Raw genomic sequence first — 22,423 nt, forward strand, 5'->3', positions numbered from 1 at the left:
GTGGTGGGAAATTTTTCCATAATAGAAGTTATGCTTTGTCAGAAACAACCCCAAATAAGTCTTATTTCAAGTGTGGTGGATGTTATAAAGGAGCCCTACTATGTGCTGGGGGTTAAGGAGTGGGAACTGTTTCTTGTGCTCCACACCTTACCGGAACTGAAGTGAGAATGGAATTATAAGAGTCAACATGCCATGTGCATTGTGGGGATTATTGTCGTTTCTGGACAGCTCTGAGAAGCTAAGAGCTAACAAGAATCATTTAATCCCATGCAATGACCAGTTGTCCTTGCAATGATAGCCTATCTTTTACCCACTTGTAATGCTGTCTCTCACCTGCAGTAAGTTTCTCTGTGTATAATTCTCTTTCTGGGAGACATTTTAAAATCTTTTATCTTTTTATCTGTTAACATTGTCTGCAGTATAAAATATTCAAAAGCGTATGAGTCACAGATTGAAAAGTCTAACAACCATGAAAAGATGTTTCCATGTCTGTCCATTTGTCATTGATTTCTGGTAGAAAATAACCAGCAGGAGGAGCCAAATAATTAAAGATTGTGGTTTAAAAAATAAGATAAAACTGATCAAATTCATATAGTGTCTTTTGGCAGGTCATTTTTACAGGACAACTTGGAAAAGGCTGCCATTTTTTTTAGGAGGGACAGCTCTGTGCAGCTGGAGAAACAAGTTTGAAAACCATTGTTTTATATATATATAGCGCGCGCGCGCGTGTGTGTGTGTGTGTGTGTGTGTGTATGTGTGTTTATAAAACTGGGCCAGAATTACTGCGCTTGCCACTAGATGGTGGTGTTGCTGAAAATGATAGTCCCGCTTTATTTGTGGAAAGGCTAGATTTAAAGAGATATTTGCCCTCCTGGAGGGCATGGTAGACGTTGATAATCACACAAAAAAATATGTAATTACCAAGTGTGACAAGTACTGAAATGCAAAGCTGATTTGAATATACTAGGGAAATAGATTGCTACCTCTTTTATAGGTGAAATTTCTCTTGACTGAAAACAGGAACTTAAATATGCAGCACATTTTTTAGTCTATGATTTGAAGTTCTTATTATCTTGTCTGGAATTATATGTGATTATTTGCAGTTTATAAGACTTAACCTCTCCTCCAGATGTAAGACCTAGAAATCTGCCTTAAAGACATGACCTAAATAATTATGTAGTCTTCAGCTTGTACTACTTTGAGAAACACTTCTCAGTAGAGTGATTCTTAACCTCTCATTTGGGTGAAGGACCCCTTTGAGAATCAACTAAAGCTTTGAACCGTCTCACACGTCATTTTGGCTATAATATCATATGGTTCATGGGTTTCTAACCTAACATGAGAGGAGGGCAGCACAAAGTCAAGCTAGAAGGATTCTTGCAAAACTTTAATTCTGTCACCTAAAGGTTCTAAGCCAAGAAGAACGCCGGAAGAATTTTAGATGCATTAGAATTCTTGATGTTTAAACAAGAATGGTGAGAAAGCAGAAGTTGTGTGTGAATGCAGGGAGTGATGTAAGAGGGCAAGCAGAAAGGGTCCCGAGAGGTGGAGAGAGAAATTCTGCTTCCTCTAATGTACTGCATTCCTCTTTCCCTCTCCTTCCCCATCTCATCTTTGTGCTCCTGTGCACTGTACGTATGCAAATCTCTTAAGGTCCATCTTAATGCAACACTGTTAGAACTTGAGACTTCAGTTTACTCTTTTTTTTCCTCTAATTTTGGCCCACTCTGGCAGGTGAAATTGAGACAGAAGCACATTCCAAAGAAGAAAAAAAAGCACTGAGGAAGTCAGATGTGACTTTGGGTGAGTACCTTCCCTCTATGTTATTCCCTCATCTTTAAGTGACAGTGATAATCACCGCCTGGCCTATTTCACATACTTTTGTACAGATCAAATAAAATAGTTTATGTGAAAGTATAAATGTTGAAGTGTCATTGAGAGGTAAGAAACTATTATATGGTTGTGGCCGGGCGCGGTGGCTCACTCCTGTAATCCCAGCACTTTGGGAGGCCGAGGAAGATCACGAGGTCAGGAGATCGAGACCATCCTGGCTAACATGGTGAAACCCCGTCTACTAAAAATACAAAAAAAAAAAAAATAGCCAAGCGTGGTGGCGGGCGCCTGTAGTCCCAGCTAGTCGGGAGGCTGAGGCAGGAGAATGGCGTGAACCCAGGAGGCGGAGCTTGCGGTGAGCCGAGATGGTGCCACTGCACTCCAGCCTGGGTGACAGAGTGAGACTCTGTCTCAAAAAAAAAAAAAAAAAAGAGAAGAAACTATTATGTGGTTGTGCTGCCCTGCCCTCAGTATGTTGTGTAATAAATATAATGGGGGTATGAATAATTAATTGTGCAATGAATACATCCTGATGGTAAAAAATTTAATGTACACAAAAAAGGGGGTAGGCAGATAGGAGGGAAACAATATTGTAACATCCCACTGTACTAGTGGTTCTCAACCCTACCTCCACTTTAGAATTGTCAGGAGAGCTTTTAAAATAAAAACATCCTAAATGCAATTCTATATCCTGGATTGGACCCTGAAGCAGACAAAGGACATTAGTGGAAAAATTAATGAAAACAGAATAATGTCTGTAGTTAATGGTAGTGTAACTATCCTGATTTCTTAGTTTTGACAAATGGCCCATGGTTATGTAAGACGTTAACATTGGTGTAAACTGGGCGAAAGGTATATAGTAACTTTTGTACTATCATAACAACTTTTCTGTAATTCTAAAATTATTCCTCCAAAAACTATTATTTGAAGCATAAAACAATTAAAAAATAAATATACCTATGCCTGTACATCAGCTAGATGGGGGAATCTGAATCCCTGGGGGAGAAGTCTGGACATATATGTATTTTTGAAACCTTCCCAGGTGAGTCTAATGTACCAGAAGGGTTGAGAGAACCACTGCTCTCTCATGTTCATTATACCATGAATGCCTGAGGGACTGTGACCCTGTCTTGTTCTTTGATGTAGCTAGTACCTAGCACAGTGCCTATATGGAAAGCTTGTGCAAGTGTGTTCTTGCTGAATGAAACTTTATTTGCAAAAATATCCTTAGTCCTCTGTAATAACAGAAGGAAAAGTGAAAACAAAAAATACCAGGGTAGATTTTCAGACATCTTCCCATCCAGAATAGCTTCTATTCCTGCCCCGGTCTCTTGTCGTTTTCAGTTAATCTTTACCATTATCACCATATTTATCATATTCCTAAAATAGTGAAATTGCCATTCCATTGTTCAAAAATCTGACTTCATTCCCCATTTTTAACAAGTGATATATTTCTTGGTTAGGTAAGCAAAATATTCTATGCTCTAGTAATATGAGCTTTTCAGCATGCAAGCCTACTACTATTTCATATGGACTCTACATTAACCATAGTTTGCCTGCAGTTCTCTTGAACATGTTTTGAACTCACCCTTCTCTTTGTCACATACAGTAATGCTGCTATCCTCATCTATGCAAATACTTTCCATCTTTCAAGGCTTCATGCCTGTGTAATTTTTTCAGGTCACTCCAGCAAAAAGTGAGCATTCTCTGTTTGTATCTACCATTCAAATGGCACCAGCCCTTACTATTTTCTTTTGTAATTATTTGTTTTCTGTTTTATTTCCCCATGAAACCAAATTAACCCCACCGTGGGGTGTTAGATAGGTCTTCTAACCTCCGCAATTCTTAACATGATGGTATCCACACAGTTAAGCACGTAATAATGATTTAATGTACATTATGCACAAATACAATATTTAAAAAGTAAAAATAGAAAATCAAAATTCAAATACAAAAGTAAACTACATTCATCACTCCAAAATATCTTTTAAGGAGAATTGTTAAAACTGACCAAAAGAGTCAACTAAAGCCTGAATAAAATTTTGATGCTACTGTTACATTAATAATTGAACAGCATTTACAAGAAAACTATATACTCCCCAAAATGTATGTGTTCAGTCTTAGTCACTTATCTGCACTTAAGACTTAAATAAATGTTCTTAGGAGGGAAAACCAATTATCCAGTCCTCCCCGCTTCCTTATTTGTCTGTTCCCACCACTATCCTCTCCCCGACATATACACACATACACACACACACACACACACACACACACACACTCTAGCATGATATCGTCTATGTGGTAGAGCCTTAAAAAAGTTATTTCTTTCAGATATGGTCTACAAACAGAAAAAATAATATTAATGAGCATTGTCAAAAGTTTTACAATATTTTGAGAAAATCACGCATAAACTATTAAGCTGTATGTTCCATTGGACCACAACTTTATGGTTGAGCATTGTTAAAACAAAACATAACTATAGACATCATTTTCTAGATGACTCTCATTCAGAATTGCTGGTATTCCTGGCTCTTCTTTGGGTTTTTCTTTCATTTCTGTAAAATCAAATAAAATAAAAAATAGATTCAATAAATTGTATTGGGACAATTGACTCTCCATTTGGAGGAAGAAAAACTGCTTTACAACATACACAACAACAAACCGCAGATGGGGTAAATTTTTAAATACCATAAAGTTATAGAAATAATAGTGTTTTTAGTAATCTTAGGATTCTAAGCAGAACACAGAGACCAGAAACCATAAAGGAAAAGACTAGCAGGTTCGAATACCTAAAAAGTAAAATTATATATGGTGAAAACCACTATAAACAAAGTTAAACCAAATCAAAGACAACTGGAAAAATATTTGCAACATATACATAGTAAAAACTATTATTTAAAGAGTTTTTTTTAATCGGAAAAAAAATTAAAAATGTTGAATGGGATAAGGATTCAAACAGGCAATTCTTAAAAAATTATATTTATAATAATCCTGAAAAGATGTCTAGTAACATTAATTATAAAAGGGGGTGATTAAGACCATTAGGTGTGTTTTATTTTTTAACCTATCACTTCTCAGCCTTTTGGCTAAGATCAAGTGTATTTTTTAACCTAGCAGACAGACAAGGATTTTTAAAATGTCATAATGTACAGTGCTGACAAGGGTGTGGGGAAAAGGCACCTGTCTTGTGTGAATTGCTACCACATTTCTGGAGGCTAGTCTGACTGACTGTATATTCAAACTTAAAATTTGGGTACCATTTGGCCCAACAATTTGATTTCTAGGGGTTGATTCAAAGGAAATAATCAGACAAACTTCAGCCTCCAGTGCCTCCATTTCCTTATATTTAGAATGGGAGTATTATTTATCCAGTAGAGCTTTTAACATTGAATAAAATAAACCACATAAAATATTTAATATGGTGTCTGGCACATAGAAAAGTACCAGATAAATGTTAACTAAATAAATGTTATTCCCAATGATGTTCATTGAACATTGTTGTAATAGTAAAACTTGGCAGTAACCTAAGTGTTCATCCTTATAGAGACTGGTTGAATATACATATAGCACAGTACTATGCAGTTGTTACAAAAGACATCATAAAGATGGCTGCAATACATATTGTAAATGAAAACAAAAACAAGTTACAGAATAGGATGGGTACTGTCTCATTTGTTGAAACAAAACAGCCTTAACATTGGGAACTGAAGATAGAAGATGGTATTATAGGGGACTTTTACTTTACTTGATATTCACTTACATATTGCTTTATTATAATGAACACTTACTACTTTTATAATCAGGAAAAATAGATATTCCCATTTATTTGGTCAAACAAAGCCAAAAATAAAATAAGCGTTAATTAATTGACCATATCGACCTTGCTGGGTTTAGAATGAAGCAGTTAGGAATCAGGACGCTGTGTTGGTTAGAGCTGCTTCTCCAGCAGGGTACTCTGTCAGTGCACGTGCTGCTTCACATGCCTGCTTTTTGCTGCAATGTATTTCTTTAAAGTAGTTCCTCAAAACTGGTATTACTTGGAAACCAACTAGCACCATGTTTTGGTTGCACTCATCTTTTAGGATAAAGAGCAAGTAAACTACTAAAGGGATTTCTTTAGAAATCAGTTTCCTGGGGATAACTATGGTCTGATAGACTCAGTCCATTTCTTATACTGTCTACAGTATTGTACGAAGAGAGCTGAAGTTCTCAGTTATGTCTCTGAGGCAAGTGAAATTAAAGAAAGGTTGCATTATTTTCAAATTCCTATACTTAGGAAAAAGTTTTTCAGGAACAAATCTTGAAATAGAAAGGGTTTTTGGTAAACCTGATAAATCCTACAAGAACGAATTCCCTAGTAACAGGATTATATTTTACAGCTTTGTATCTCCCTCAGTACTTCGTACTATGAATTTACCTGCTTTCCATTTATCAGGCAAATTAAATTTCCTAGAAAAACTTCATTCATCAAGCTTTCTTGTTAATGTAGACTTAATTTTTAAAAATATTTTGCAATAATTCATCCTATATTGGGTTCATTTCACTGACTATAGCATCTCATAATGGATGGATAGTATAAGTATTTAATGTACATGCTTGCATTTTCAATTTTTTTAACTCTTTGAAATATGCCAAGACAGACATTGGTTGCATGAAAATATTGTTCACTTAAAACTAGTCAATGAAATTCATAGTATCCATTGAAATAACCGGGAATAACCCAGGATTGTCAGAGAAAGTTGTAAATCACTACTCTGGGGGAGATGTACCTACCTTGGTGCTATAAACAGCCCTTACCTTGAGGAAAAGTATAAACATCTTTAGCATCTTCCTGGTGTGCTTTAGGATCCTGGCCTTGGGGCCCACCTGTTTCTTGGTGTGGTTCTGGAAAGCATTCTTTAGGCACATCCTTATTTTTATATGTCTCAGTAGAGAGGTCTTCAGGCCCCGGTGTTTCTTGGTATATTTCAGGTGAATATTCTTCAAGCTGGGATGTTTCTTGGTATATTTCAGGTGAATATTCTTCAAGCCCAGGTATTTCTTGATACGTTTCAGGTGAATAGTTTTCAGACCCAGGTGTTTCTTGGTTTATTTCAATTGAATAGTCTTCAGAATGAGGTGTTTCTTGGATTGTTTTATGAGAGGGGGCTTTAGACACAATAATTTTGTTACATGTTTTATGAGGAAGGTATTTAGGTTCAGCTGATTCTTGGTGTGTTTTTGTAGAAAGGTCTTTAGGCTCAGCTATTTCTTGTATTTTAGGAAAAAGGCCTTCTGTCTCAGCTATTCCTTGATCTGTTTCATTGTATTCCTCTGGTTCTGCTGGATTTTGGTCTGTGTCAAGAATATAGCCTTTAGGCACATCTGGTTTTGGATATGCTTGAAGAGAGCATCCTGCCAGATCAGCTGTGTCTTCAGATGTTGGACAAGGAAGGATTTTGGGTACAGCAGCTTCTTGGCACATTTTAGGAGCCAGATCTTCTCGTTTAGCCATATCTTGGTACATTTTGAAAGGATGGTCTTGAATTACAGATATTACTTGGCATGTGTTAGGAGAGTTGTCTTCAGGTTCCTTCATGTCTTGGCATATTTTGGAAGAATTGTCTTGAAGTACAGATATTTCTTGGTACATTTTAGGAGAGAGGTCTTCAGGTTCAGCCACATGTTGGCATGTTTCAGAAGAATGGTTTTGTACTGCTATTTCTTGGTACTCAGAAAAATTCTCCTGATATATGTTACTTTCTTGACATATTTCAGAAAAGTGTTCCTCAGGCACAACTTTTTGCGGGGAGGCTACTGAAGGAAATACTTTGGTTATGCTCCCAGGTGGCTCAGTTTTTTTCTCTATTGGTGCCAGTGCTTTCTCCACTATTTCCTTTTCTATCTGTGGCTGAGGCTCCACCTTCAGTTCTGTGTTTTGTTGTCTCTTTCTGCCTCTTCGATTTCCTTTTCCTGTTCTCTGCTGCTTGCGTTTTTTCTGTTCTCTGCAGAAAGAACAGAATTAGTGTCAGCAGTGGTGCTACAGAATTCAAATAAATGCTTGTAATAACAGTGCCAGGTCCCCCACTGCCTCATTGCACAAGGGTCATGAACTAGTCACTTAATCTCTCTGGGCCTCAATCTCCTTGTTTGTAAAATGAAGGAGCAGCACTAGATGTTCTCAATTCTTAGGAGAGGGAATGTTTCTCCAGGACTTCATGGCATTGATACCATGCTTACCAGGAGCCTTCTTGGTGAGGGTAGTGCATGCGCGTATGCGTGTGTGCGTGTGTTATAGCATATTCTTAAAGTTTTGTTATGGAAAATAAATAATTCTCATTACAGATTGATAGAGTGGCATTCTGGTTTATACACTAGTCTCTTTGCATTTAGTCTTTGCGTGTTACTTCCCTACCCCTGAGTAAACTCATACAAATCGAGTTTCTAGACCTGGCACAGCTCCTCGTCTGTGCAGCCTGCAGGTGGATGCTGTATATGGCTTGATTATCAAATACATTATTTTGTGTAAAGAATTCTAAGTTGCTACAGTATATATCAAATGAGGTATACTGTAAGGGGTCAAAGGCTGCAAAAGCACTTCTTGAAGTTAAGAAGTCAGGTAGATAGGCATGAGTGGCCATATATCTATTCCTAATTAATAAATTAAAGATCTAGAAGATGAAAGGATATGCATGGAAATTGCAGCCAGTGACAAATTGTTAGGCACTGCAAATACAACCAAATACAGATGGCTAATACAGATGGGCTGGGGGCTGGGGGCTGGGGGAAGTACTATAAATAAGCATTTCATCATTTTTCTAAATCTACTGAAATTCTGTTTCATGCTACCCGCTCCATGGAGCCTTCTCTAAGAGACTACAGGACTAAAATGCTCTCCCAGCTTAGCACTCCTATAGGACTTATTGGGTGTAGCATGCTAAAGGCAAGGAATGTAGGCTGCCTCATACTGTAGTTATTTCTGAAGAAACTGTATTTCTTTTAGTAAACATTTTAGACAGTCTTTGGAGATAAAAACCAGTGTTTTTTACATCTTTATAGTGCCCATCGTTCCTTGCATATTTAAAAAAAGTATACCCTGTTCCATTTTTTGTGTATGTTTGAAATTTCCGTTGTAAAAAAGTGTTTTTAAAAGATTGCCTCACCAAACACAGTTTGAAGTCAATACCGAAAAAGTATATATGTTCACTTCTAATATGAGGCTGTAGAAAAAAAGAAAAAAAGGTATAGATGTAACAGAGCAGTCTAAAATAATATTGAAAATTATATTTAAAAAAGGAAATCTAGGCTGGGTGCATTGGCTCACGCCTGTAATCCCAGCACTCTGGGAGGCCGAGGCTGGTGGATCACGAGATCAGGAGTTCAAGACCAGCCTGGCCAACATAGTGAAACCCCGTCTCTACTAAAAATACAAAAATTAGCCGGGCATGGTGGTGCGCATCTGTAATCCCAGCTACTTGGGAGGCTGAGGCAAGAGAATCGCTTGAACCCAGGAGATGGAGGTTGCAGTGAGCTGAGATTGTGCCACTGCACTCCAGCCTGGGTGACAGAATGAGACTCTGTCTCAAAAAAAAAAAAAAAAAAAAAAAGGAAATCTAAAGATGATGGTTATGGCACCTCAGCATTTTGAACTATTACTACAAGTAACCAAGGTGACAAGATAAATCATAAAATTCTGATAAATTTTTTGAAAAAGATATTAATAGTAATCCAAGTTCCTTAGGAAACACATATTTTTTCCTAGATATTAAATCCTAAAGAAGTTGTTATTTAAATCTCTGTATGAGGAGATCTGAGTAATGTAATAGTCCATGTCTTCCCGGGTAGTTTTTCAAAAAATGCAAAAAATACCTATGTGGCCTAAACTTTAGTCTGTACTCTCTCATGGTTGTGGGCAAGTCACTTAACCTCTACATGCCTTGGTTTCCTTGTAAGTGAAATGAGGTAAATAATATCGGCCCAATTTCACGTGGTGGTTATAAGAATTATATATAATAACTTACATGAATGAATTATTCAAATATAAATTAGGACTTATATGAATACAGGAAACACTTATAGTGCTTGTATATGTCAGGCACTGTTTAAATAATTTAGTTATTTTGTTATCTCATATAATCTTCACATCAGTCTATGAAGTAGATAGTTATTATTTTGATTTTGCAAATGACAAAACTGAAACACAGAGATGTTGAGTAACTTGCCCAACACTTGTATTTGATAATCAAGCCATATACATTATCCACCTGCAGGCTGCACAGACGAGGAGCCGTGCCTGGATTGCAGGTCTAGAAACCCTGAGTATGAGTTTACTCAGGGGTAGTGAAGTAATACACACAGACTAAATGCAAAGAGACTAGTATATAAACCAGAGTGCCAATCTATTCATTTATAATGAGAATTATTTATTTTCCATAATATTTCCAAGGGCTCTGGCTACCAAGTAGGGGAGCCAGGCTACGAATCTAGTCATTCTGGCTATAACAGCCAGGCTCATAACTATGTACTCTGCTGCCTCTCTCTGAAACTAATAAAGTTTCACTGTATGGTATGTTGTAGTGAGAAAAGAGGGCACAGGCCTTAGCATTATAGAGATGTATCACCAGACCAAGTCCAGCCAGCTGCCAAGAGGCTCACTAAGGTGTTATCCATTTGAGTGAATACCCTCAGCCCAGCAAGCCCAGAAACCTGATTCTGTTAGCACACTGAGACTACCTCCATTTATCAGGGGCAGAGCTCATCAAGCAGATTTAAGGAGACTGACATATAAACCTAAAGACCAATTTTTAAATGAACAGACATACAAAGTCACATAGTAGAAAATACCTGGACTGGCTGGGCACAGTGGCTCACGCCTGTAATCCCAGCACTTTGGGAGGCCAAGGTGGGCGAATCACTTGAAGCCAGGAGTTCCAGACCAGCCTGGCCATCATGGCGAAACCCCGTCTCTACTAAAAAATACAAAAACTAGCTGGGTGTGGTGGCCAGTGCCTATATTCCCAGCTACTTGGGAGCTGAGGCAGGAGAGTCACTTGAACCTGGGAGGCAGAGGTTGCAGTGAGCCGAGATTGTGCCACTGCACTCCAGCCTGGGCAGCAGAGTGAGACTCTGTCTCAAAACGAATGAATGAATGAATGAATGAATGAGAGAAAGAGAAAAAAGAAAAGGAGAGGAGAGGGGAGGAGAGAGGAGGGGATGGGGGAGAGGAGGGGATGGGGGAGAGGAGGGGGAGGGGAGAGGAGGGGGGAGGGGAGAAGAGGAGAATACCTGGGTTCTGGGCTCCCAAACAAATGCACTGTCTCTGTAGATAAGTACTTGGGAAGCCAAGTAATGATTGGAAGATTGCTTAGTGGTATGGAATTTGGGAGCTAATTGGATAATCTTCAATAGACCTGCCACAGGACCCTAATACAAATATTTATACTGTAAAATGATACACGTGTTCCTAAAAAAACCTCACTTTCTGCAAAATCATCCTCTATAAAGTTACAGTGGTTATGGAGGTGGGGCAAATAGGCTTGGGACAAATGATTCAAAACCCTTGCAACATTTTAACACTAACTAAAACAATAATTGGTACCAGGAGAGAGAACTTGGATGGTCTAGACAAGCAGTTTACTGTGGCTGGAGGCTGCCTCAGGGGATAGTAAATGCAAATATAGTGTAATTGCAGGCTTGAAGCTGCTGAGACCTGAGCTCTGAGCCAGCGGGGTTGCCGTTAAGTTGGGCACAGGAGGGAAGTGCAAGCTGCCACTTGATGGAGAGCTGCGCAAGGCTGGTGTTGTGCCTCTCTGGGGAGGGAACCCTGGATGCTGGCTGAAAAGAATCCTGCTTATACAACAGCCAAGCTGAAGGCTTTTCTTTCCAGCTGAAAGCTTTAATTCTCTTCCCACTATTCTGCTTTCTTCTGACTAGGAAAAAATCATGAACCAACACAACCCCCACATTATACTGACATCATTCTCCTATTTATCAATCATATGTGAACTTGGTGTTATAGAAACATCTGTTGTAGCAGAACAGACAGTGCTCAGTCCACAGCGGGGTTTGGGGGATTGGAAAATGCCCTTTCTTAGGAAGAGTGCTTTGCTTAAATTAGTGGTTCTCAACTGGGGATGATTTTGCCTGTCTTCCCCCAACCCCACCCCAGAAGACATTTGACAATGTTTGGAGACATTTTGTTGTCACAGCTGGGGTGGAAGGTGCTGTTGGCATCTAGAGGCCAGAAAATGCTACAAAACATCTGCAGTGCACAAGCCAGCCCCCCACACAACAGGAAGTTCTCCTGCCCCCAGTGTCAGCAGTGCCAAGGTGGAGACACTTTGGCTTAGATGGATGCTGCACTTTTGGCTCTTTGGGCTCCCCTTCCAAGCAAGCAAGTCCCCAGTTTCCACAATCATATTTGAAATGGATGCAATTAGATGTCGCCTAATTTACAGTCATGTTATTGTACCCCCTTCCTGCATTTACATACAGGTGAACATACAGGTTATCTAAACTCTTTGTCACTCATTTACAGCGAATGTTTTGGCTTATTCCATGGAGAGTTAATCACACTCATTCAGTAAAGATTTAGCTAATAGAAAGCTTGGCGAACAATCTTGGAGGCTTCTTCAATGACGTTTCCCACTCCCAACAGGATGCTTCTATGTTTATATTACCTAGGAGCTAAACGCCAGGCTTCTCTACAATATAATTCGGTTGCTCAGTGCTTTAATTAAAAGAGACCAGGGAAAAAATTCTGTTCCCACCATTTTACCAGCTGTGTGTGTGACTTTAGGCAAGAGATGTAACTCACTGGAGGCTTAGTCTCTGTTTTTCTGTAAAATAGGGATAACCATGTCTGATTTACAGGATTGTTGGAAAGATAAAATACAGTGTGTAAAGTGCACAGCACTACTTGATGCATAACATCCTCAATAAATATATTAGTTCCCTTTCCCTTGTGATGCTACCATACCCAAATAGCCACTGTGATGTTTCCTTTTCATGCACTTCAGCTTTTCTTTTTCTAAGTAGTTCTCTGTTTCTCAAACTCCAGGTTCCAATGACTTCTGTAATAAAATGAAAGTGATTAGAGAAAGTGATGAACTGTGGTGTCTATCAGCAAAAGTCCTGTAGCCAAGTGGCAGAGTCTCTGTGCTAGGTTTTTCTCCTAGCTTTTTGAGGACAAGGACTGCATCTCATTTATCCTTGTATCTCCAGAGAAAGCCTGGAAGCAGACATTCAGCAAATGTTTTTGAATGAAAAGGTCAGAGACCTACTCCTACATAGTATTTGTACATAAGTGTGCTACCAACCTATTAATTTCTTCAAAGTAATTTTATATATTGTACAAATAATGAAAAAAGTAGCCATATTTTGCTGTCTTTAACATGATAACTTGTTTTCATTTTATTCCTCACTTCTATCCAGTCTTTATATTACACAAAGTTGTAAGAATAGCATACCACAATTTTAATCTTTTTATTAAGCTAGCATTATATTAGAACTATTTTCCATGACGTAGTCTTCATAATGATAATTTTAATGACAATGTGATACATAGTCTAGTTGATGTACTCTCATTTACCCAATCATTCCTCTTGGATTGAGCATTTAGGTTGTTGCTAGTTATCTTTGCCTTGTATATCAAATTATAATAAGCATATTCATTGCATATAGCTTTTCTTTGGTATTTTTTCCTTAGAATGGTGTTTTTTCAAGTTCTTTGGAAAATTAAGGGTTTGATCAAAAAAGTTTCTGCTGCCGTCTAAGGTTGAGAAAAATTAATGAGTCTTTGATGTAGAGCTTCCTAGAGCCTGTGAAGTGATACAAATCCACACTGGGACCTCTAAAGAATAGAGCATGCCCCTTGAACCATGGTGCCTCTTGTTCCTGGGATAAGGGTTCTTTATAGGAAAAATTATATCTTTATTTTTACCAACCTCTAATTAAAATTGACAGTTCCTTCAATTATGAATGTAGATAACAAACCACAGTAGTTTTGGCAGTATATGACTTTTTTTTCAACTTTTATTTTAAGTTCAGGGGTTCATGTGCAGGATATGCAAGTTTGTTACATAGGTATACATGTGCCATGGTGGTTTGCTGCGCAGATCATTCCATCACCTAGGTATTAAGCCCAGCATCTATTATCTATTCTTCCTGATGCTCTCCCTCCCCCTCAGCATATGACTTGGTCCCTATAAAGAAATCACATATTTTTTTATCACATTATAGTTGTTGCAGATACCTTAAAATATCACCTACTGGCTATGACTTATTTGACTTGATACTATTATTAGACCCACCACTGGATATTGTAATCTATAAATAATCATATATATTACTATATCACAATTTTTTATTTTGATATTTGTATCTTAATGTAATTATTCCCTTTCTAGTCTTATATATTTAATTTTATGCCTTTAAAAATTTTATTCAAAGAAGGAGTCTCTGGGTTCATCAGAATGCCAAAGAGATCCATGTAGCAAAAAAAATTTAAAACAATGTCTTAAGGTATCTCAAGGCCTAAGTTTCCACAAAACATTTTGAGAAATGTTGCTTTAGGATAGATCCAAGGACTGAGATTAGTGAGTCAAAAGAATAAGCAGTATTATAGCTCTCACCACTTATTGCCAGATCTCTTTCCAAACGTTAGACCAAATTTGTGCTGCCATAGAAATGTATGAATCCACTTGTTTTACCACAGCCATCGAATGAAATTATTGGATGAACTAGTCTCATTAGCTTTCATTTATCTCCTTCTTTTTTTTTTTTTGGCCAGATCCATTGAAAAGAGAAAATTATCATACCCCGAATTCTTCTCAACAGCCACCAGCTCTTAAGGTATTTTTCATTACCTGGAGAATGGTTCTCTTCTTGATGAGGGTCAGGTGTCTGATGGTGCTTCAAATGAGATTGGTCCTTTCCCAAATCCATCTTGCTGCAATACCTTCCTGCTATTTTGGTCTGACTTCCACAAGCGGCCTAGATGCTTTTTTAAAATATCAAAAACATCTAACACTTAAAAAAAAAAAACCACACACACAAGTTTGCCTGTCACTTGACTTCCCGCCTAAAAGTTTTATCTGGTTGGACCACAACTGCAGGCTAATTCTACTATCTTTATCACACTGCACAGGTGTGAGTAGGGGAAATGGCTGGTGCTAGCAACCTCTAGCATAGGTTGCTATTTATACAGGGAAACTCTCTGACCACAGCCTGGCATGGCACAGCCTCTAGTCAGCACTCTTTTGGTTCTATCTGCCAGGAAGTGTCTGGATCCGATGTTCCTTTTTACAGATGGAGGTAGCCTAGTGTAGAAAGAACACAATCTAGGCTCCAACCAGCTCAGTGGCCCAGGGCAAGTCACCTCCCTTTTCTATGACTCTCTGCATTTGCAAAATGGGTAAATAATTCCTGTCTTGCCTACTTCATACGGTTCTTGTGAAAGTGAAAATAATGGATATAAAAGTTTCTAGAAAGTGTGATATATATTAATCTTACATGGTTTCCTGTATGTGGCTTTTTTCACCTTAATCTGTTGCAAAATAATGTACAGTTTTGCTGTGTATGCTGTTAGACTTAGTTAAGAAATAGACATAAAGAACCAAATTAGAATTTCACAGCAATTTTGTACCCTTTTTGGCTCACCAAATCATTCACAAGTGACTCAAGATAACTAGTGAAATCCATTGTCACTCATATAGGGGAAGGTGAAAAATTACTTCTTAATGAAAATATCACCACATTATATCCCAGAAATTAAGTTGAAATCATCAAAGGAACCATCCTATCTCCAAGCAGTAACCCCATTTGTGAAGACAAGGAGCCACAGACTACTATGGTTCAACTAAAGAAGAAACCCTGAGCACCTCCTGATACAGGAAGCCAGTCTGGGAGATGCAGGATTAATATATGTGTTCTGGATTCAGATTGAATTGAAGTGAGTTTGAATTCCAGTGTTGGCATTCCCTAATTCAGTGACCTGAGGCAGGTTAGATAGCCTTGGAGTCAATTTACCTATCTATAACATGGGGACAATATTGGTATCTACCTCAGAAAGTTACTGGGATGATTAAGTCCAGTAATCCATATGAGGCATTTTATGTGTGCCTAGCATATTGAACTTGGTCAGTAAATGTTAGCTACCAATAAAAATACAGTAACCAGATTTTGGTAAAGCAAGTCATAGTTTAAATGCACTAAAGAAAGAGAGAATCTGAAGAGGATTCTTTATAAAGAAAGACATTTGTAATGTGAATAGATACCCACTACTTCCATGGAGTCTTAAGGCATTAGAACTGGAAGAGCCCAAAATCATCTAGTCCCTGCCTATTTTGTATACAAAGAAACTGAGAACCGAGGAGGAGAGTTACCTATACTCAGTATTTTATTACTTATTGCCAGCAGCATCTCTTACAGATTAGGAGATGGGTCATCATTTTGTGTGCTTGATCTTTCCTGGGTATAAAAATGTGTGTATCATGTAACTATATTAGAGAAACAAGCTGTCAAACACACTAAAGGGTATCGAGAATGATATAACAAACACCCAAGTATCTGCCACTAAAATTTAACTTGGTTTTTAATTACTAAATCCTAATATTTAGCTTTACCTCTCTCAGTTCCCCAGTCCTTCTCTTAAGTAAATCTCTGTATCTAAAAATTCAGGTAACTTCAGGGAGCCCCTACTCAAAGGAATCCTGCACGGAACAGCAGGCATTATTTGCTTGAAAATTTTGGATTTTCAGATATGGGGTTTAAATAACTCAAACTAACTTTAAAAATTACAAAATAGTGTTTTTTTTAAATATTGGTCCCTTTATTTGATATGTTTTAATTCTTATTAGTTAGGTTGTTTCTTACATTAGGATAGTTTAATAAAATAACATTATAGAATCCCTCTGGGACACCTTCAGTGGATGCAGAGGTACTTCTTGAATAAAATTATCCTTACTAAGAGCTTGTAACACCCAGTTCAACAATTCAGCAAATTTTACTTAATGCCCCCTCTTGTGCTGTAGAGACGGATGGTGCAGTTCCTGAGCCCTGTGCCCTGTAGGCTCATAGAGGAGAAAGTGTGTACATCTGTATTGCAAGGAAATAATAGATTCTTTATATCCTGCTACAACCTACCTAAGTCAATTCCACCCCTGCCCCATGTTCCCTGTATCTAGAAGCAGAGTGTGGAGGGACTGTAAGAGGGTGGGGTTTCAAGTTAACAGTAAATTGAAGGTAATATTGGGTGGAGGAGGCCAGTGGAGAGACACTTTGGAGCAAACTAGATTGGAAGTCAGGCAAGGTGTCTCTGGCATGATAAACAGGCCAGAGCGGGAATTTGAGACAGAAGTAGCCTACAGTAAGTTTACAAGCCACAGTTCATGGTCCCTTCTCTCTGTAGAAAATTCTAGTTAGAAATTTAGTTAGAATTCTCTAACTAGAATTTCCAGAATGTGTGTTAGGCATTAAAGTCCACATATTTTTTGACAAATGCTGCCTTGTTCTAGAGTTATTTGCATATATACATAAACCTCTCTCTAGGCCACAAACCCTTAGAGAGCAGATACAGCTCCTGATTCACTTTTCTGTCTCCACAGTATGATCCGGTGGGAGGCTTGGCTCACTGTAGTCCCCATAATCGCCCTCACTCCCTGCTTCATGAACATGCAGCCTGGGACAGTAATGTATACACTCAGGGCTTGATGCTGCTGTGACTTAATAATAGCAATATCATCATCTGTGCCAGAGCTCTTTCTACTGTCATTCATTCTGTGCCCAGCGCAGTCCTATGTGTTAGAGATAGAGTAATTGAACAGCAAAGTCCCTGCCTTTATGAAACCTACATTTTAATGGGGAGAGATAAACAATAAGGAAATAAATAAAATATATAATGTGTCAGATGGTGATAAGTGCTTTGGAGAAAACTGAGCTGGGCATAATAGGATAAGAAAAAGGAGGTTGATGGTGGCTGCTATTTTAAATAGTGTGGTCAGAGAAGGCTTGACTGATAGGGTGACAGGTGAACAGAACTGATGGAGGTGAGAGGCCAGATATGCCATGCTGATATCTGGGAGGGCATTCCAGGTATAGGGGCACCAGCAAATGGCCCAAGGAGGGGAGTGTTAAGGAGGTGGGATCAGAGAAGAAGCCTATTATTGCCCCTTGTAGGATTTCTACTCTGAGTGAGATGGGTAGTCATGGCATGGTTTTGGACAGAGGAATGATACGATCTGACTTACATGTTTAAAGAATTATTCTGGCTACTATGTGGGACAGGGGCAGAGGAAGCAAGAAGAACAATCAGAATGGTATTGCAATGATCCAGATGAGAGATGATTAAGGTTTGGATGATGGCAGTGGTGAAGCCATGGTCAGATTCTGGATTAACTTATAACTTGAATATGGGGTGAGACATAAAGAATCAAGATAAAGATTTGTTGTGAACAACTGGAAGGATGGAGTTAGCATTCACAGATCAGGAAGATTGGGAGAAGCAGGCTTGGAGGAGATGATCAAGAGTTTCATTTTGGATGTGCTAACAGGTTAAGGAGAAAACAGCAAAGGAGCAGCCAGTGAGGCAGAGGAAAACTGGAAAAATATAGTATCTCGGAAGCCAAGAGGAAAGACTGTTTCAAGGAGGAGAGACTAGTCCACTGTGTCAAACTTTGCTAAAGTAGAGGAAGGATTGAGAATTGTCCTAACAATTGATTTCCTAACAATTCAATTCATTTAAATTAATTATAGATTATGGAGGTGAAGTAACTTGGCCAAGGGCATGCAGATGAAACCAGCTATATAATTTTTGGGGGGCCCAGTGCAAAATGAAGACAGAGGGCTTCTCCTTCAAAAATTGCTAAGAATTTCAAGATGGCTATAGCAGAAAATTAAACCCAGCAAGTGTTTCACAAGTGTTTCATTGGATCCTTGAAGCAGACTTATAACATAGCTATTATTGTCCTCATTTTTCTGATGAAGAAACTGGTGCTCAGTGCATTGAGTGATATAACTAAGATCACAGAGTGAGACTGGTAGTTCGCACCAGAAGCTGGGCCTTCAGCCTCCAATTCCCTCTAATTCCTTCTTTTTCTTTTTTTTTGTTTTTGAGATGGGGTCTCACTCTGTTGCCCAGGCTGGAGTGCAGTGGCACAATCACAGTTCACTGCAGCCTCTACCTCCCTGGGCTCAGGTGATCCTCCCACCTCAGCCTCCCAAGTAGCTGGGACTACAGGCATACACCACCATGCCTGGCTAATTTTTTGTATTTTTTTTTTTTAGAGATAGGGTTTTGACACATTGCCCAGGCTGGTCTTGAATTCCTGGGCTCAAGCAATACCCCTGCCTTTGCGTGCCAAAGTGCTAGGATTACAGGCATGAGCTACCAAGCCCGGCCTGGCCCTCTTCCTACTAGAACAAACTAGGTATTGAGGGAGAGAGTTGCTTTCCTGCTTCCTGACCATCTGGAGCAGGTTTAAGTATTGAGAATTTGGTCATACATTTCAGAGGCCTGACTGAACTGGGCAAATGAAGGAGGGAAGGAAACACATTGCTGAAACTTCTGCCCTAGGGCCCTTTAAGATGGGGGTGAAAAGGGAGCACAGGAAAAAATAGCTCAGGCCATGTACTGGATACTGTTTAGTCAAAAACAAGACGGGGTAAAAGTGCCCCAAGGCTAATGCCATTTAAGGCTATATTGATAAAAATTATAGCGCCTCCAAAACCAGAGAGATGAGAGTCCTGGTACACTTTGGTTTGTCATGCCATAGTCAGAGAGCCATACTGTGAAGACCATATTATATGAAAGCATACACTGAAAAGAATGAGGGGTACAGGGCTCTATCATTTTCCTGGCTGGGTAACTTGGGGAAAATCACTTAATTCTTTCTGATCCTCAGTTTCTTCCCTTGTAAAATAGAGAAAGGTAATACCTCATGGGGATTCTGTGAGGATAAAAGAGATCATGAGAGCTTTTTATAAAATGAAAAACACTGCAGATATAAGTCCTATCAACCCGGACAGTGTTGATAGTGATATTAGAGTGTTCTAATGATGCACCTGGGCAATTTCCTAAAATACATTTGGGTGGAAAAGTCATGGAAGGGAACACAATGGACACTTGTTTTTCTTAGCATTCCTTCCTTGCTGACATACTTTTTCAAAGCTTTTAAATACTTTTCAAAGACTGGATCAAGCTTTGCTTTCCTAAGTGGAGAAGGAGAAGGAGAGTTTCTTGTTCCCCTCTCTCTCAGTCTGTTGATGCATGATAAATGACTTCTGTCTGCTAAAACAGATGCTGCTGTACACATATAGATAACATGTTCTATAACTTAGAATGGCTGTAGCCTGCCTTTCAATCTAGTTTGTCCCAAAGTCCCTCCTCTGGAATCCTCCCACAAATACTCCTTCTATTAGAGTATAGACAAACATCTCTGAATAAACACTGATGAGTGGTCATTTATCTGGGGAAGAGCAATTCTGGTCCCACCTTGAGCCTCCACCTTATCTCTGTCCTTTCATTTCTGAACTTCTTGAACTAGTAATATATTCTCAGTGTCTCCTTTTCCCCCTACACCATTTCATTGCTTTGCATCTGTAATCTAGCTTTTTCTTTCACTCATTCTCTCATAAATCATCAATGATTTCCTAATGGCCAAATCCAGTGGTCCATTCTCAGTTCTTCCTTTTTGACCTCTCTGCAGCTCATAATTCCTCTGAGTACTCCTATCCTCCATGAAATTTGCTCCACTTTTGGCCTCTCTGATGGTGTGGAGCCTCTCTGATGGTGTGGTGAACTCACCTCTCTCTCCCTTCTCCTCCTCCTTGCTCACAGGCTTCTTTTTCACTCCCCTAGGTATGGGAGGCGTTTTCCAAGAGTCCCTGATCCTTTTGAGTTAATACTCTTACCCAAAGACAGTTGATCCAACTATATACTTTTAGCTACTACCTCTTTGCAGATGTCTTCTAAATAAATATGTCTGAGTTCTAAGATTACATTTCCAAGTGTTTCTTGGTTATCACTTATTAGCTGGATGTCCCACTGCACCTCAAACTTAGCATAACTAAAAGCAAATATATCTTACCCCCTAAAACTAGGCTCCCTGTGCTTTATTTCTGTTAGAATAGTAGTACCATGCCTGGCCATCTAGATCTTAGCCTTCAGAACTCTCTTTGACTCTGCCTCTTCACTTTGTCTCTCACATTCAGCTAGATACAGTTCTGCCAGGTCTTTCTTCCCAGTGTCCCACATGCTCATTCCATCTTTTCCTGTCCTATACCACCATCCCAGAGAGGGGCCTCAACTTCTCATTGGAAGCATTGGAAAAGCTCCCTAAGTGGCTGCTTTCATCTGCCCTCACCCTCCCAAGTCCATCCTGCACAAACATCCAGAATATTCCTGCTACAGCTGGCTCTGAACCAGTCACTTCCATGTTTAGAATCCTGTAAAACCTCAGTATTGCCTGCAGAATAAAGACTAAATTTCCCAGTCTGGCATTTAAGTCTAACTTCCCAATGTTCTTTCCCATTACTTTCCTGGAACTACCCAATGTTTCCATTAAATAGTACCACTTGCCTTCCCTGTTTTGCCGTGAATCTTTCTAACACCCACAGTACCTATCTTCATAACTTCTGGTTGTTCAGTCTTCTGTCATATGTCTGCCGATCCAGATAGTGAGTGCCTTCATCACAAAGCCTTTGATGATGATGATGATGACAACGATGACAATGATATGATGAGACTTTAGTCACTCTACAAACTCGTAATGGGTAGCTGACACTTTATATGCAGTATCTCATTTCATTTTTCCAACTGATAGTATCCCCATTTCACTGATAACAAAACCATGGTTTAAAGAGGTTATATCCCTCGATCACATAAACTCATGAGTGGCAGAATTAGGGCTCAAAACTAAGGCTGTCCGACTGTAAAGTTTAGGGATTTAACCATTCTGTTCTATTCCCTTTAATTGCCTAGATGTGGTCTCTCCTTTCTGAGCTATAACCATGCTTGATTTTAGCCTCTTTTGTAGTGAATGTTACATAACTTTTTTGCACATCTTTATATATATATACATCTTACCATACATATATATACATATATATATATAAATACTTTAAGTTCTAGGGTACATGTGCACAATGTGCAGGTTTGTTATATAGGTATACATGTGATATGTTGGTTTGCTTCACCCATTAACTCGTCATTTACATTGGGTATTTCTCCTAATGCTATCCCTCCCCCTGCCCCCCACCCCCAGACAGGCCCCAGTGTGTGATGTTCCCCTCCTTGTGTCCAAGTGTTCTCATTGTTCAGTTTCCACCTATGAGTGAGAACATGCAGTGTTTGGTTTTCTGTCCTTGTGATAGTGTGCTCAGAATGATGGTTTCCAGCTTCATCCACTTCCCTGCAAAGGACGTGAACTCATCCTTTTTTATGGCTGCATAGTATTCCATGGTGTATATGTGCCACATTTTCTTAATCCAATCTATCATTGATGGACATTTCAGTTGGTTCAAAGTCTCTGCTATGGTGAATAGTACTGCAATAAACATATGTGTGCATGTTTCTTTATAGTTGCATGATTTATAATCCTTTGGGTATATACCC

General features: G+C 38.9%; 1 protein-coding gene across 5 annotated transcripts in view; it reads right to left on the reverse strand.

The window, feature by feature from the left end:
* Positions 1 to 4,255: 4,255 nt before the first annotated feature.
* HEMGN (hemogen) overlaps positions 4,256 to 22,423 on the reverse strand; it is a 58,087-nt gene continuing 39,919 nt past the window's right edge. The window contains exons 1-5 of one of the 5 annotated variants that reach the window (XM_004048332.5): positions 21,389 to 21,500; positions 14,679 to 14,812; positions 12,791 to 12,884; positions 6,631 to 7,817; positions 4,256 to 4,388 (exon numbers count right to left, since the gene is read on the reverse strand). In XM_004048332.5, the coding sequence (XP_004048380.3) occupies positions 4,294 to 4,388; positions 6,631 to 7,817; positions 12,791 to 12,884; positions 14,679 to 14,757 (1,455 nt within the window). In that variant the 5' untranslated portion in view covers positions 14,758 to 14,812; positions 21,389 to 21,500 and the 3' untranslated portion in view covers positions 4,256 to 4,293. Of the gene's footprint in view, positions 4,389 to 6,630; positions 7,818 to 12,790; positions 12,885 to 14,678; positions 14,813 to 17,370; positions 17,486 to 20,614; positions 20,826 to 21,388; positions 21,501 to 22,423 lie in introns of those variants that run through there. The other 4 variants (XM_019033610.4, XM_019033608.4, XM_019033607.4 and 1 more) reach the window with 4 other exon arrangements.

The sequence above is a fragment of the Gorilla gorilla genome, chromosome 13 (genome assembly GCF_029281585.2).
Source record: "Gorilla gorilla gorilla isolate KB3781 chromosome 13, NHGRI_mGorGor1-v2.1_pri, whole genome shotgun sequence".
Classification (NCBI taxonomy): domain Eukaryota; kingdom Metazoa; phylum Chordata; class Mammalia; order Primates; family Hominidae; genus Gorilla; species Gorilla gorilla.